The 15699-nt window shown below is 41.9% G+C and overlaps 1 protein-coding gene and 1 pseudogene across 3 annotated transcripts in view; one reads left to right on the forward strand and one right to left on the reverse strand.

The window, feature by feature from the left end:
• Window positions 1–3728: 3728 nt before the first annotated feature.
• On the forward strand, window positions 3729–8069 carry LOC308080844 (cerebellin-1-like). 2 transcript variants are annotated; one of them, XM_080422873.1, is made up of 6 exons: window positions 3729–3931; window positions 4946–5050; window positions 5981–6085; window positions 6245–6328; window positions 7389–7517; window positions 7783–8069. In XM_080422873.1, exons 1-6 carry the CDS (start codon window positions 3913–3915, stop codon window positions 8064–8066), a joined length of 726 nt encoding a protein of 241 aa, XP_080278999.1. In that variant the 5' UTR covers window positions 3729–3912; the 3' UTR covers window positions 8067–8069. The 2 variants fall into 2 exon arrangements, with proteins under 2 accessions (XP_080278999.1, XP_080279000.1); XM_080422874.1 differs by lacking the exon at window positions 7389–7517.
• Window positions 8070–8777: 708 nt separating this feature from the next.
• Window positions 8778–15699, reverse strand: part of LOC308080439 (rho guanine nucleotide exchange factor 7-like) — a 32142-nt pseudogene continuing 25220 nt past the window's right edge. The window contains exons 17-21 of the transcript XR_013935051.1: window positions 15342–15435; window positions 14652–14741; window positions 13043–13139; window positions 12415–12469; window positions 8778–11709 (exon numbers count right to left, since the gene is read on the reverse strand). The product of XR_013935051.1 is annotated as a rho guanine nucleotide exchange factor 7-like (transcript). The remainder of the gene's footprint in view (window positions 11710–12414; window positions 12470–13042; window positions 13140–14651; window positions 14742–15341; window positions 15436–15699) is intronic.

Raw genomic sequence — 15699 nt, forward strand, 5'->3', positions numbered from 1 at the left:
GGAACGGTTGATCACCACACAACGACAGAAAGTGAAGAATATAGAGAGATGAGCGAGAGAGAGAGAGAGAGAGAGAGAAGCTTAGCTTCCAGCAGCCTTTCAGTCAACTGGGTAGATGAGTGGAAATTCTCTCCCTTTCTCCGTTTTATACCTCGCTCTCCCTCTGCTGCCTAGCCCTACCTCACTTTGGCTTTTACTCTCAACATTTGACTGTGTGCGTGCGTGCACGTGTGTGTGTGTGCGTGTGTGTGTGTGTGTGTGTGTGTGTGTGTGTGTAGGTGCACACACACGCACGATTGTGGAGAGAAGGAGAGATAGAGAGACACCTAGAGAGAGAGGGAGAGAGAGAGAGGGAGAGAGAGAGGCAGAGCACTCTTTCATTGCAGCAGGAATATATTATGAACCAACAAAAGGACCCTGGTTTATTGTTTATGAATTACCAGTCTCCCAAAGCCAACAAAGCCTGCCTCTATTTTCATAGAAAAAAACCCCTCCATTTTCATTTCAGCCCCAATTTGATTACCAAAGCAAAGAAAAATACAAAAAAAAGCTCCTCGGGTCGAAGCGTCCCAGAGGGATTCATTCCTCCTCCTCTCTTGCTCATTCAGTGCCGTTGAAAAGGTTTCTTTATTGCTTTCCTTTCAGGGCTGACGTCGAAAGGGCTTTTATAAGTAAACCGTCAACAAAAAAGAAGAAAAAAATATTGCTTGGCTATTTTGTACAATAACAGAGCCCAGGCCCCAATGAGAAGTGTCCTGTGTTCTTTTGTGCCCCCCTACCCCCTTAGCTTTTGTCCTCCCTTTGTCACTGCTCTCTTCTAATGGAGGGGGAAATAGTAGGGGCTGGAAATGTATGAAGCTTTGGACAGACAGACAGACAGACAGACAGACAGACAGACAGACAGACAGACAGACAGGGAAAGGTGCAGTGCAACAAGGCAAGTAAAAGAGAGAGAGAGAGAGCGAGAGAAGTGTGCCGCTGTACAGTATGTGAATGGGAGTGGGTTTGTGTGTGTGCATGCACGCTGATTGATCCTACCTTCAGAAAATAGAGACACCTGACAAACGGCACAATGACAATATGAACCCAATGACTCAAAGTCAATGTGTCATTCACTTCAATGGTGTGTGTGTGTGTGTGTGTGTGTGTGTGTGTGTGTGTGTGTGTGTGTGTGTGTGTGTGTGTGTGTGTGTGTGTGTGTGTGTGTGTGTGTGTGTGTGTGTGTGTGTGTGTGTGTGTGTGTGTGTGTGTGTGTGTGTGTGTGTGTGTGTGTTCTCTCCGTATCCAGATCCCTAGTTGAGTTAGTACAGAGCTAACTCACATACAAGCAACAATATGCTCTATGACCAGCTCAGTGGCCTTACAGTATGATTAGAGTGTCCACCCTGAGATTTAGGGGTTCAAATCGCGGCCAAGTCATACCAAAGACTATGAAAATGGTAAGCAATGCCTCCCTGCTTGGCACTCGGCATCAAGGGTTAGATTGGGGCTAAGTCCCTGCAACAGACTAGCATCATGTCCAGGGAGTGTGGTTTTACATCAAGCTGCTTCACACTACGGGAACAGGAGATAGGCTCCTGACCTCTGGGCCATGTATATCTGCTATTTTGAGTGCACAATACAGTCGCTTGTTCTGCGTCTCTCGATTGTGACCTATTATAGGCTTTATCAGAAGAGATTAACTAAAAGTCAAATTACACAGTACACATCAACTCTGGGAGTATAAATATATACCCAAATGTACACATAAGGGTCAGCATTTCTACACTCTCAGAGTTAAACTAACATGACTGTTTGCAGAGAGAACAGTTTGCTCTGGTTCATGACCATTTAACATTCCCTCTCTTCCTCACACAGCTTTGCTTTCACGTAAATGTCTGCCAAATGGCATTTTCTGCAAATGCCATCCCTCCTCTGTTCTGCTCTGCACAAACAAAAGGCTTAGCCTTTCTCATCCATCCGTCCATCCATCTTCTAGCCGTTACATTATCTGCCTCTCTTTGTCTCCCTCCCTCCATTCCTCTCAACCTGTCCCTCCATCCGCCTCTACTGTTCCTCTCCCCCTCCCTCCATTTATGGAATCACTTTCTTTCTCCATCTCTTTACTCGATGTTCTCCTTTCAGTGGTCACTATCCTGCTTTTATCTCCTTCTCTCCCCTTCTGCCTTGTCACATCTCTCACGCTGTCTCCCATCCATGTACTGCTGATAGATGTACTTTTGTATGTTGATTTAGTGTCCTTTATTCCACTACACTGTTTGTCTGGTTGTCTGGTGGAAACAATTATGGAAGTTTGATGGAAGTCAAATGCGCATCCCCTAGCACTCCTTATTTCTTTGTATTTGTATGTTGGTTACTTGCACACGCACACACGCAAACATACACACACACACAAGCAGCGAGGGGAGGGGCAGGAAGGGGAGCAGCAAGATTACCGTAATTTATCACATAAATCGCTCTGTCATGCATTGATTCCCAAAAATGAGGAACAAAGTTCTTCCCTTATCAATTCAAAAAGGGGCATGTCTTTTAGTTTCCAAATAAGGTACAATTCCGTATTTCAAGGGACAGTTGGCAACCCAACTATAACAGCCCTCAGGAGAGGTGGTCTTCTACGAGAACCACTAACAGAGACACAATAATTCATATTGGACTCTGGACCCGTTCCATTTCTTCACTAGCTGTGTTGCCAGCTTCAATCAGTTATGGAAGTTTTGTCAAATGCGCATCCCCTAGCACTCCTTATTGCTTTGTATTTGTATGTTGTTTACTTGCACACGCACGCGCACACACACACACACACACGCACGCACACACACACACACACACACACACACACACACACACACACACACACACACACACACACACACACACACACAAGCGAGGGGAGGGGAGGGGCAGGAAGGGGAGCAGCAAGATTTACCGTCATTTATCACATAAATCGCTCTGTCATGCATGGATTCCCAAAAATGAGGAACAAAGTTTGTCCCTTATCAATTCAAAGAGGGGCATGTCTTTTAGTTTCCAAATAAGGAACAATTACGTATTTCAAGGGACAGTTGGCAACCCTACTATAACAGCCCTCAGGAGAGGTGGTCTTCTGCGAGAACCACTAACAGAGACACAATAATTCATATGGGACTCTGGACCCGTTCCATTTCTTCACTAGCTGTGTAGCCAGCTTCTGAATCAAACTAGCTGAAGACAACATATTTTTTATTGAGAAAAGCCTTCCATGCTGTTATTTGCTCTTACCTTCAATTATGAAATAACCTCCAGTTCTGACTTATTCTTACAGCATCAATGCTGTCATCTACAAGAGTCAAGGTTTTTTTCAAATTCCAATGCAAGGCTATGATTACAGCAAATATTATGGAAGCCATAGTCTAGTTTATTTTGTGTCCAAATTGTACAGTAACTTTCCACTGAATACAATGACATTACCGACAAATTGTCAATGGTGGCTGAGTACACACTATTATACTGCTGACTAACAAGTAGGAAGGCCTGCACTATCTCTTCCAAAATAACAAAAAACATGTCCTTCGCAGAGCACAAACATTTCCTGACCATTGTTTCTATAAAAAAACCTGCCCCTCCCCCTGAACTATGTAACCAATTACAGTATATTCCCGCCCCCCCTCCATCCAGTAGAAGCAAGACAACATACCAACTACAAAAATTAAGTTCTCTCAGCATATGTACAGTATAGTGACTCAGTTTCAGGATGAATGGTTGTGGTGTGTTGTTACTTTTAATGTTCTGTCTATCTGAGGCTGGGGCTCAGAGTGATACCCCCTTGCTGCCAGACGTCTGGAGGGAAGTTAAAGGAATAAGAGACAAGTTGTATAGCCTGGGAGTCATCATGGTGGAACAGAGAGAGAGAGGCTGAGCGTCGCCAAAAACGAGATGGCAAAAGAAAAAGCAGGTTAGGATGGTCAAGAGGCTTGCATGTTTGTTGTGCAAAACATGATTATAAATGGAACTTTCGGAAGTTGTAAAGGTACAGGCTGAAATGTGTTTAAAATGTTTAATTTAAAAAATGTAAAGCTCAACTTACATGTTAACACAGTATAACTAGCATATCTGCAGTGGTTGGACGTTGTCTCCTAATACTCTCATTGAGAAATCTAGACCCAGTTGTCTATACTGGTTGACAATGACATGTACTGTAGAGCTGCCTGAAGCTCATAACCCTGGCCAAGCAGGGATTCTCTCTTGGATGAGTGCGTGGTAAATGTTTAATTGCCTATAGGTTCGAGTCACTGGTGTTGAAATTACCTCTCTCCATCGGTGGAGGACATAAAACGAATAATGATGGTGAATATTTGCTGTTGAGGATTCTGATTAATAATTTGAATTATGATGGGTTTATACTCTCTCTAGGTCAGTAGGAACCTTTTCTGGATCAGGGCCCAAATGTACATTTGAATACCAAAGTATTTTTAAAAGGAGTATTTTAACTATTTTAGTAAGTACAATTTTCACACCTGTGTCTAGGTGAGACATGACCTTTGACACGATCTAAATGTCTCAATAGAAGAGCAGGGAGACAAAATACAACCACCCCAATTGTATAAGTTATATTGTATTAACATACTCTATCATACAGATTGGACAAAAATAAAATGTATTCATTAAAATAAAAGCAGTATTTTAACTAAAGTACAATTTTCATAGAACAACTTCCACTTGTAGTGGAGAAATATTTACAGTAATATTTATACTTTGACTCAAGTAATGGGGTTGTGTAGGCCTACTTTGTCCACTGCTGATCGACAGTCTTATCTTTTCACCTTATATCTAAATCGTCATACTTACATACAGAGCCTCTGCATTCCTTTCTGAAACTTTCTGAGTCAGAGATAAATAATTAAATAAGTAGGATATAAAAGTTTTGATTGCTGGTTTAACAGATACATTTCTCTGTGATACTTTTCAGAAACGGCTGCCAAAGTGAGTACCTGTGAGGGCAACGTGGATGACCTTAAGGCCAGGCTGAGTGTGAGTGAGTCTAAGGTGGAGGACTTGAAGAAAGAAAGCAAAGGTAATTTGAACAGGCCACCTTGGTAAGCTGTCCACTGAAGAAATGAGGCTTGCTGCCAGTAACTTAAAGCTGCAATCCACAACATGTTAACACAGTATAACTGGCATAATCTACGTGGTCTCCTTACACTCTCATAGAGAAATGTAGACCCTGTTGTCAGGTAAGACAACTATACTGGTTGACATGTAGCCCTGCCTGAAGCTCATAACCCTGGCCAAGCGGGGATTCTCTCTCGGATGAGTGTGTGGTAAATGTTTAGTTTCCTACAGGTTTGAATGTTGCAATTACCTGTCTCCATCGGTAGAGGACATCAAACTTATAGATTGTAGCCTTAAAATTGTAGCCATAGAATATTAATAATGATGGTGAATAATTACTGTTGATGATTCTGATTAATAATTTGAAATATGATGGGCTTATACTCTCTCTAGGCCAGTAGGAACACCTTTTCTGGATCAGGGCCCACCTGAAAATCTTGGAAGTGCTCAGGGCCCACCCATGTGACCACTTAGCACAGCCGACGGAAGTGGTCAGATGGGTAGCACAGTGGTTCTACAAGAAAGTCAGTGCATTGCACTGTGGTTTCTGTAAATGCATTGTCAAAACAATGCAGCAATTTGCTGGTAAAAAATGAAAATAAACTTTGGAAGCAGTATTTTCACAGCACAACATCCACTTGTAGTGGGGTCATATAGAGTAGTATCTATACTTTTACTCAAGTAATGGGGTTGTGTAGGCCTACTTTGTCCACTGGTGATCAACAGTGTTATATTTTCACCTTGCATCTACAGTAAATCTTTTACATACAGAGCCTCTGCATTCCTTTCTGAAACTTTCTTTAAAACCTTTGAGATAAATAATAAAATAAGTAGGATATACAAGTTATGGATTGCTGGTTTAGCAGAAACATTTCTCTGTGATACTTTTCAGAAATGGCTGCCAATGTGAGTGTGAGTGAGGGCAACGTGGATGACCTTAAGGCCAGGCTGAGTGTGAGTGAGACTAAGGTGGAGGACTTGAAGAAAGAAAGTGAAGGTAATTTGAACAGGTGGATGTTTAGTGAATGCAGGAAGGACAGAGCAGTACTGAAATCTTGTGATTTCTTCTACATTTGATTCATATAATCCACATGGGGAAGCTTACCTACATGAAAGTGCTGAGTATTTATTATGACTGATAATACTATTATTTTAGGCCACCTTGGTAAGCTGTCCACCATAGAAATGAGGCTTGCTGCCAGTGAACAGCAAGTTGAGGAGCTGAAGAAACAGATTGCAGGTATTTTCTATTAAGTACTTAGCAACTGTTTAGTTTTACTACTTAGTAGTGTAACAATACAGTAATTGCATTGCTGCGTCGATTATAATTTCAACAATCCAACTAATACCAATCGATAGGTAAAAAAAATCTCTACTTCTAGTGTGACTTGGATCGATCTAAATTACTTTCGCAATGCAAGGAATCGATTAGCCTCGATCTCCAGGCTTTTATTTTTCAGTTTAGCTAGGAATCGATTGAATGGATAGACCTTGCAATTAGCAATGTTAAACTTCATTCATTTAAAGCTATACTAGGTAACTTTTTTTTTTTTAAACTAAAGTTAAATTGTATATCTTTTGTGAGTGGCAAATGTTTCACACACCCAGCAACTTAAAAACGGTCTGGGGGGTTCACAAAAGCCTCAGTAGACGATAAAATGACCCAAAGTTTTTTTGAAAGTGAAATATCCCTTTAAGTTAAAAAATATAAAACATTTCAGTTCTGTTAATAATTTATTGTTGTCTCATCTTTCCATCAAATAACAGAAAAGTATCGATAGTGGTATTTATAAAGACTTGGCTCATTAAACAATGTCGGTATCGGTATCAGTAAAATATAAAATAAGAATGAATGATCCCATCCATAGTTGCGAATTTGTCCATAATTATGTGGTCAAATAAAATGTCTGTATGTGAATGTATGCATTTGCCAGTGAATCATTGTGATTTATGTCCATAATGATTAATGTATCCCCTAAAAAACGAATTCTGCACTAACACATATTTAATTTAATGAATTTTTGGCTAAATAGTTTTTATTTTAAATCGTTGAGTCGTATCATATGGCTATAAATGAACGAATATTGTCCATGTATCATATCGTCAACCATGTATCGTGATGCGTATCGTATCACTGTTAAAACATAATCATTACACCCCTACTACTTTGTCTTGCTGAAGCTGATACACTGCAAGACAGATTTACAACAGATTTAATACATTTGATTGGTGTATTGGCTTAATAGTATAATATCTGCTTTTATAATACAATTGAAAAATGTGTTGTGTTGGGTTGACAGACAAACCAAAGGTGGCATTCTCTGTTGGTTTGAGTGATTCTGGACAGGTTGGGCCATTTGGTTCGCAAACCACTCTGATCTACACACAAGTAATTTCTAACATTGGCACAGCGTACAATCCAGTTACAGGTAGGTGGTGATTAAGTCATGTTAATGACCTTAGCTAATTTCATGACTTACATAACTAGCAGGCTATCAGACATACTTTTTCCTTTTTTCTTTTCAACAGTAATCTAAATAAATCTTCCACTGTGTGATTCACATGGAAATAGTCAGGACGGGATTGAGAGACCTTTAATGCCATGGGTTTCAATTAACTTTGCCACTTTGTTGACAGTGATCAAAGAATGTCATTTTGGTTAAAACCATTGTTTTCTCCGTTGTTCTCTCATAGGTGTCTTTACAGCACCGGTGAAAGGAGTCTATCACTTCAGATTTACTGCATCTCACGCGACAGCATCAGAGCCTGTACAGATCCAGATGTATAAAAATGAGAACATGCTCATGCATAACTATGGACGCAATGAAAATCCTTACAATGAAAACCTATCTAATGGAGTTATCATAGAGCTGGAGGAGGGGGACACCATTTCTATGCGTTTACCTCAGGGGAGTAAGCTCTATGATAACTCAAAAAGGTACAACATGTTCAGTGGTTATCTAGTTTATCCTATGTAACACTGGTAGGCTCCATTTATCCTGTCAATAAACACATTTTCAAAAGCAATATTGTCTCTCTATGTTATGCTTTACTGATAATGTTTAAGACTCTTTAAGACACATTTATCCATCTGAGTGCATCCCCCTGAGTTCCTCCTCCCTCCACCTGGTGAAGACAGGCTGTCAACGAACCTCATTCTATCCCTCCATCCATCCAGAACAGATCTCTCTCCTCCTCTCAGTTAATCCTCCTGTCTCCAGTACCCCCATCCCTGCTTCTTCCCTCCTCCGTCCAACATTATCTCCCCCATCCTGTCCTCCCTCCCTTTCACCTATCACATAAATACTATTCCACCCCTTACTTCCATACTGTATGTTCTCACATTATTCCTTCTTCTTCTCATCAGTAGGTTCAGAAAAGGATGGAATTGACATCTCTGAGGCCAAACTTGATGATATTGCTGAGATTTAACCTTACAGAAAACCTATATACTTTGTTGACCGGGCTCCCCCGCTCTAGCCTTGAACCACTCCTTTTTTTCACCACACCAAATCTCTTTCCCGAAAATAGCCGATCTGCAAGCTCACAATGCATCGCAACACAGTGTGAGCTTCTATTTTCGGAGATTGTTTGACTTTGATTGTTTGATTGTTTGGCACAGAATAGTGACACTATAGGTCATGTGGTTACTTGATGTGTCCAAAGACAAAACTCATTGAGATGCAACGTGATGTGTATTTATTTTACATCCACACTGAGTTAGAGACAGGTGAAATAAATAGAGGTTACAGGGGGAGGTGTAATCATCATCATCATAATCTTTATCTTACACCACACAGGATGTTTCATCAGTCAAGTTCATTTAAATAATTCAGTAAACAGGCCAACAGCTGAAATGCCCGACACATTACATTAAGTGTTTTGTCTTTTCTTCCATCACTTAGTGCATTTAAGAGAAAACCATGAAGCATAACAATGCATCAGACAGGTCAGCAAATAAGAGATATATATTTTCTCTTCCAAGGCATGTGTGCTGATGATCATTTGAAATACCAGTGTTTGCTTTTATACTGTACAAATAACAATAAATCACAACTTGTAGAAAATCAAACATATTAAAAATCTATGCAATTATAAGTGTGCAAACATAATTACAAATATAAAAACACAGTTCAAACCTTTTTACCTTTTTAAAATGTTCAAAATCATAAGACAAAAAAATATTTTACAGTGATTGCGTGGACTTTGGTCTTTAACAATATAATTGGGGAATGTGCATCAACATGAGCAAGAATACATATTTGCCACAGGGTTCTTCATTCTGGCTTCCATTTTCCATTTGCTTTCATGCAATGTCTTTGATCAACATCAAGAGCTGCTGACAAGAGGCTTCTGATGTTGACATTTCATCCTGTCCAGATTTGCTTTGCAGGTGAACATGACAAGTGCCACAGTGTTCACTTTTGATCTTTAAAGCAAAATCTCTCTGAACAGAAAATAATCCTCAAGACAGACACAGCTGTATCCTTAGGGGGGGATGTTGACAACTAGTGTCTGTCCCCCCCGCTGTTTGCCCTCAAACACAATACATTTAGAAACATTATGAACATCATGGACCTGGAAACAAGAGAGTACAATAGCTTTTCTAAAAGATAAGGTTATAATCTACATTATCTGGATGTAGACTGCATTAAATCACTCAAAATGAACCCCTTAAACCCCAGCATCCGTATTGTGGGGAGAGCTTTCGCAGAAAATAGCCAATCGACAAGCTCACAGCGCTTGTCAATCAGCTATTTTCAGCAAAAGCTTTCCCCCACAATAGCAGAAAAGACACTAGTATAGAGCCCTGAGGGACTCCACTCAACCATATGGGGTTTAAGTGGTTAAGGAGAGCAAGAAAACGCCTTCTGTTTTTCAAATTAAACAGCTGTCAAAACTGGTTTATTATGGACTGTCGGGAGCATTTTCTAACTAGTTTTGGACAGATAAAGCACCAGGGGGACATCGTGATGACTCTCTCACCTGGTTATGAGAAAAGGTTTCCACAAGGCCATTCTGAATTATTGCCATAATGGGGACATTATACTCTTTCAGACATGTAAGCAAGCTAAGGATCAAAGTTAAATGTTAAAGGGTAGGGGTGGGGGAGGGGGTGGTTGTTTCTTGTCTCAAACTGAGCAGTGAGCAGCATGTTTAAAAGGTCAAAGGAGCACTTTCAAGCACTGTTCTGACAGCATTGTCTCTGCTGTTTATTACTTGGTTCTAATGCTTTCTGGATACTGGTTCCTATGAGAAGTCCCAATTGATGGTATGTTACTTGACTTCACCAAGATAAGGTCATTTCTCGATATCCTTTTGTGACGGAATGGTCATCCTTGAAATCGGAATGCTCCCGACGTTTGCACACCTTTCCTCACCTTCACATCACCCTCTTCAACCTCCAACCGATGAGGTCTGTCTGGCCACAGACTTTTGAGTTATTGCAAGAATGATGGTCCATGAATCCAGCTCGACAAAATGATCAATGGGGGCGCCCTTGAAGCAAATGACAGTCCCTCGAATTAAATTGACAGCAGCAGTTGTGGCTGTGAACGTCGACAAGATGATAAGAAAGGAGCTACAAGGGAAGCTCAGTTACCGGTTTTACCACAGACTGCAGACAGAGCAGAATGCACGGCAGTGAATGGAGCTAAATGCTGGAAAACCGTCTTCACTGTAGATTTGAAATATCAACAAGCAACTATTTAAAGTATTATAGTTGAGTTGCAAAGAGGCCAGCCCAAAAACTGGGATCTCCAGGCAGAGTTGAGATGGAAGTATACAACAACATACAATCTGTGGTTGTGAAAGCTCCACAACATTTTGACTAGCATTGAGGCTATGGGATATTGATTGATTAGCCAGTTAATGAATTAAGTCAATAATTCATGAATTAAACAGAAGAATAATAAGAATATTATATATATATATATATAATGGGGGGGGGGGAAAGCTCAAAGAAAATCTGATGCTCCCCCCTGGGAAAAATAAGTTGTTTGTAACCAAACAAAACACTTATTCAATAAATCAAATGGATAGAAGACTTTGTACCAGCTGTTTATAAATGCTATTGAATTTGATTTGACGTAAAAGTCTCAAGACTCTGGTGTGTTTAGTGCCACCTGCTGGTAAAACAAGATGTTGTCAATATGGCGTATCTTTCCATTATCCCCATCTCTGCGGGAAGTGACATCGATCACAAAGAGGAAGTGATGTGATTCACGGCTAGCGGTGCGTATGGTTTCACAGCTTTGTGGTCAGTTGGCGATGGCTTCAGTTGTTGGCTGGTGTTTCCATTTTGGTCCGAGAAGTTAGTTCGCAGGTTCAAAGGTCAGAGGCCAGTGTCAGTTCAAAGGGTGTGTGGTCGTTAAAAAGGTCAGATTTGGTCTCGTCTTTGTTTTCAGAATGTTCTGCACATCGCTCTCTCTCACCCTCTCAACATACCTCCTCACTCTTTCTGTTCATGCCTCCATTTATCTTAACTCTCTCTCTCTCTCAGAGGTTGGTCTCATCCCAGGCGGGGTCATTCATGCTCTTCAGAACTCTCCTGATCATCCTCTCCAACTCCTTCCTCGCCCTCTGCTCTTCTTCCAATGTCCTCCTCATCCTCTTGTTGTCCTGGGAGCAGGGATTAAAGGAAAAAAGAGAGAGATCTCCAGCTCTGAATAAGGCTTGGGCTGATATTCAATAATATTGTATATAGCGATATTTGTGACACAATAACAATGTTCTTCACAGTATTGAATATCGCCCAGATATACTACTTAATAGGCTGCTTTAACATTTATTTCCAGCTCTGATACACTATTTTTATCACCTACCTTTTGCCCCGGATGATTAGTGTGATAAAAAGGACTGAGAGGGTGATAACTGTTGTGAGAACTTTGTATGGGAATAGCTGTCAAATCAGCAAAAAGTGCCAATGTGAGCGACCTCATTGTGTAAGGAGATCAACATATCAAACAAGGCTGCCATGGTACTATTTTCTGGTTGTCTTTGTGACTAAATCAAGCTATGGGATAAACAAATGATTGCGTGAGCATTTGTCATCCCCCTCACTAGACAAACCCTGACAATAATGAATGCCTGTGACAATCTATAGTAACACTTTCACTTTCATCTCCTGCTCCAGTACACTATATTTAACACTTTTCTGTCATTGACATTACCTTCTAAGTGCAGAAACAATGCCAACTTGACTCAAATGTCACAAAACACTAAATTCACACCAAATAGATTATTTTCTGTTGCAAAGTTGAGGCAACTGCATACCATTCAGATTCATAACTTCAACAGAGAGGAGCAAAATAAAGCCTCGCTCACCTGTTTGAGTTCCAGAAGCTCGTCTTTCAGACTGTACACTGTGTCCACCAGGCTCCTACGTGGGAAAAGAAACGACTCTGGCTTGAATCTCCACACACTAATAAGGGCCATCCATTGTGCTTTCATACCACAAATACAGGAATTAAGAAATTAATCAAAAGTATATCATAACAGGTGATTGTGCAGAAATCTACTGTACCAAGTTTTTGTTTCACATACACCCCCCCCCCACCTCACAAACAAACACACACACGCGTCAGACGTTGACACGACAGGGCTCTCCTGTCACCTGACACACATTGACGATTGATGATTCCAAGCCTAGCAAACGACGCTAAGTCAGCAGTAGCGGACATCGCTCTTGTTCCGCACGGCCACTCGCTCGGCTAACGCCTCACTCTGGGCTTAAGACCACTTCTGACGGCGCAAATGCCTTCTTTTACATATTTTTACAGGATGCATCAACCTATTGAGTGAGAACAGCACTTCTGCAATCCAGTGGAGGGGGGGGGGGTGGGGGGGGCTACCGGGAACGTTGAAAAGCAACATGGCAAAGGAGTGCGGTCGCATCAAACGGGTGACGCTTAAGGTGGTTTTGCCCCAACTCGTCTCACACACACACACACACCTCTCCTCCATCACAGTCTGTCCGTTGCTCCTGATCTCCTCCACGATGATCTTCTCCTCTTCAGGAAACAGCATGTGCACGTCCTTCCTGCTCGAACCTGGTGCAAGAAGAAATCCATAGGTCAACACGTTATGCAAGGTACGTCACAGTGGCATGCGCTCACAAGGACACATCTGTCCATTAACCACCTGAACCCTAGTGTCCCTGTTCTGTGTTCTGGGCATGTCGCACTAGGCAAATATTCGTCTATTTTCAGTGAAGAGATTTGAGGGGAAAAAGGAGGGGGCCTAGCGTAGATCCCTAGGGGAAGTATACAGGGTTTAAGTGGTTAACACTCTATATGCACACACACACACCAGTTATCACTATACGGCGTGTGAAGACGTTGTTTTGCAACATGTTAGGCTTTGCAGGTCCACACTCACACTGAGTCACACACGTGTGCAGTATGAGGGTATACTACATGTTACAGGGATCCATGCACTTTCACAAATGCACACTGTACTTACAGGGGAACATCTTTGTGTATGTCACATACACAAAGATGTCTGAACACACAGCAGGTCACAGTCAAAAATTGCCTTTATACAAGCTCACAATGCCTTGTGAGCTTGCAGATCAGCTATTTTCGCCGCGCCTCACCGCTGTACGACGAAGCAAAATTCGGCTTTTCACACCAAAAGAGCCATTATTACAGCAAAACATGACAAAGCACACAGTACACTACGGGTCGGAGGGGAATCGGGACTTGAGGGTCGGGACTGTGATGCCTTACGCGAGACAGAGGCGGTCCTGGAACTATGGGCGTTCCAGATACTGTCATAATCCGAGTCTTCGGATTGGTCGGAACACGTAGGCGGGTTGCTGGAGTAACCAGCGGCGGTGTCCACGGGGACAGTGAGGTGGGCGTCGGCTAGCACGTGGTTGTGCATGAGGTCCGTCCCCAGCCAAGCTGCGGCCCGATGAGCAACGGGGAATGGGGCGGAGCAAAACCATTTTGAATGGGCGGGGGTGGGGTTGCAGGATAAACCATAATGTTTGTGCGGGGTTTGTTCGGGATGAACAGCAGTTTACAGTGGTTTACAAACAAGTGGAGGATTGTGTGGGTCAAACCAATTTGGATTGGAGAAGGGGGTGGGGGGGAAAAAGAGTTGCGTGGACCAAATTAGTTAGGCGTGGAAAGGTGATGATGATGACGACAGGGGAGACCAAACAAAATGGTGTCGGGAGAGAGGTCAGTGAAATTAAAACCAGTTTGACATGAATGTAATCGAAAAAAAACAAACATGTTTCCAAGCAACAGAGAGGTGTGAATGAGGATTTCAACATTTAAAAAGGGAAAGAAGGAGCCAAATGAATAAAGGAACGAATGGATGGAGGGATGGATTAGGAGGAGGAGGGGAAACAAAGGGGTTACAATTAGACATAATTACAGAGAAGAGAGAGGAAGACAAAAAACACCGTTAGTGCAGGAAGAAGAGAAAATAACAATAGTTAGCAATACACTAGCTAGCATCATGTTAGAGACAGAGTGTGAGTGTGAGTGTGAGTGTGAGTGTGAGTGTGAGTGTGAGTGTGGGTGCATGCGTGCGTACGTGTGTGCACTCACTGGAGTTGAGAGTCTGCCGCGTCTTAGCACTGGTGCAGTAGGCCTCGATCACCTTGAGAATCTGAGCATCCTCCTCTAGAGCAGCTGTACCTGGAGAGAGAGATGGAAGGTGGGGAGGAGGGATGGAGGGAGGTTGACAGAGGGAAAAGGTGGAGGAAAAGAAGGAATGAGGAGAGGAGGAGGAGACAAGAATGTAGTGAGGGATGAGAGGGATAAAGTGCGTTGTTGCATTTCATGTGAAGTGTGTATCAACACAACCTGTCTAATTATCATGCTGTCCCTATTGCTAATGGGACTTTGGTTGAGCAAAACCATAACAGTTTTAACCTGAGTTTCATTTTCGTTTGAGAATCGTCATGAAGGGAAATTAATTCCAATTTGTATGGCTTTGTAATGTGCAAATAATTAACTTTTCACTTTAAAGCATCCAAAAACATATGATTGGGATGCACTTAAGATGCCCCTCTGCTATGAATTTTCTAAAATGAAAGCACTTGGAGTGCACCCTGACTCACCGCGAGTCAATTCATGAACACACCCCTCAGTGTAGCACTTGTTTTCTTAGCACTATGTACTCGAATCGACCGCTTACCAGCGGTTGAGTAGAGTTCATGCCACTTACTTTGACCTCACATTTTGCAAGTCACTCTGATTAATGACAAAATTGTAGATTGTGTGAGTGGTACATACTCTTCCTCACAGTGAAGTCTTCCTCTGAGGGCTTCCTCTCTGGTTTTCTCTTTGGAAGCAGCTTCTTCATGTTCTTTGGACTCTTACTCATGTCCTATACACAAGGAGACAGGTCTCACAGTGTGTGTGTGTGTGTGTGTGTGTGTGTGTGTGTGTGTGTGTGTGTGTGTGTGTGTGTGTGTGTGTGTGTGTGTGTGTGTGTGTGTGTGTGTGTGTGTGTGTGTGTGTGTGTGTGTTACAGAATGAACAGGTAATATATGCTTGATAAGCTGTAGTGAACCCATGACATAAAAATGTACCAACGTTGTTGAAAGAATGTTTACTATAATTGTTTTCTAATATGCAGGTGCAGTGTATG

The sequence above is a fragment of the Gymnoscopelus braueri genome (genome assembly GCF_963280865.1).
Source record: "Gymnoscopelus braueri genome assembly, chromosome: 24".
In the NCBI taxonomy this organism is placed as follows: Eukaryota; Metazoa; Chordata; class Actinopteri; order Myctophiformes; family Myctophidae; genus Gymnoscopelus; species Gymnoscopelus braueri.

Excerpts from the sequence above, each read along its gene's own strand:
- LOC308080844 (XM_080422873.1), top strand. Across the intron at positions 6,329-7,388 it reads GCTGAAGAAACAGATTGCAG|ACAAACCAAAGGTGGCATTC; the intron begins GTATTTTCTATT and ends TTGGGTTGACAG. Across the intron at positions 7,518-7,782 it reads AGCGTACAATCCAGTTACAG|GTGTCTTTACAGCACCGGTG; the intron begins GTAGGTGGTGAT and ends GTTCTCTCATAG.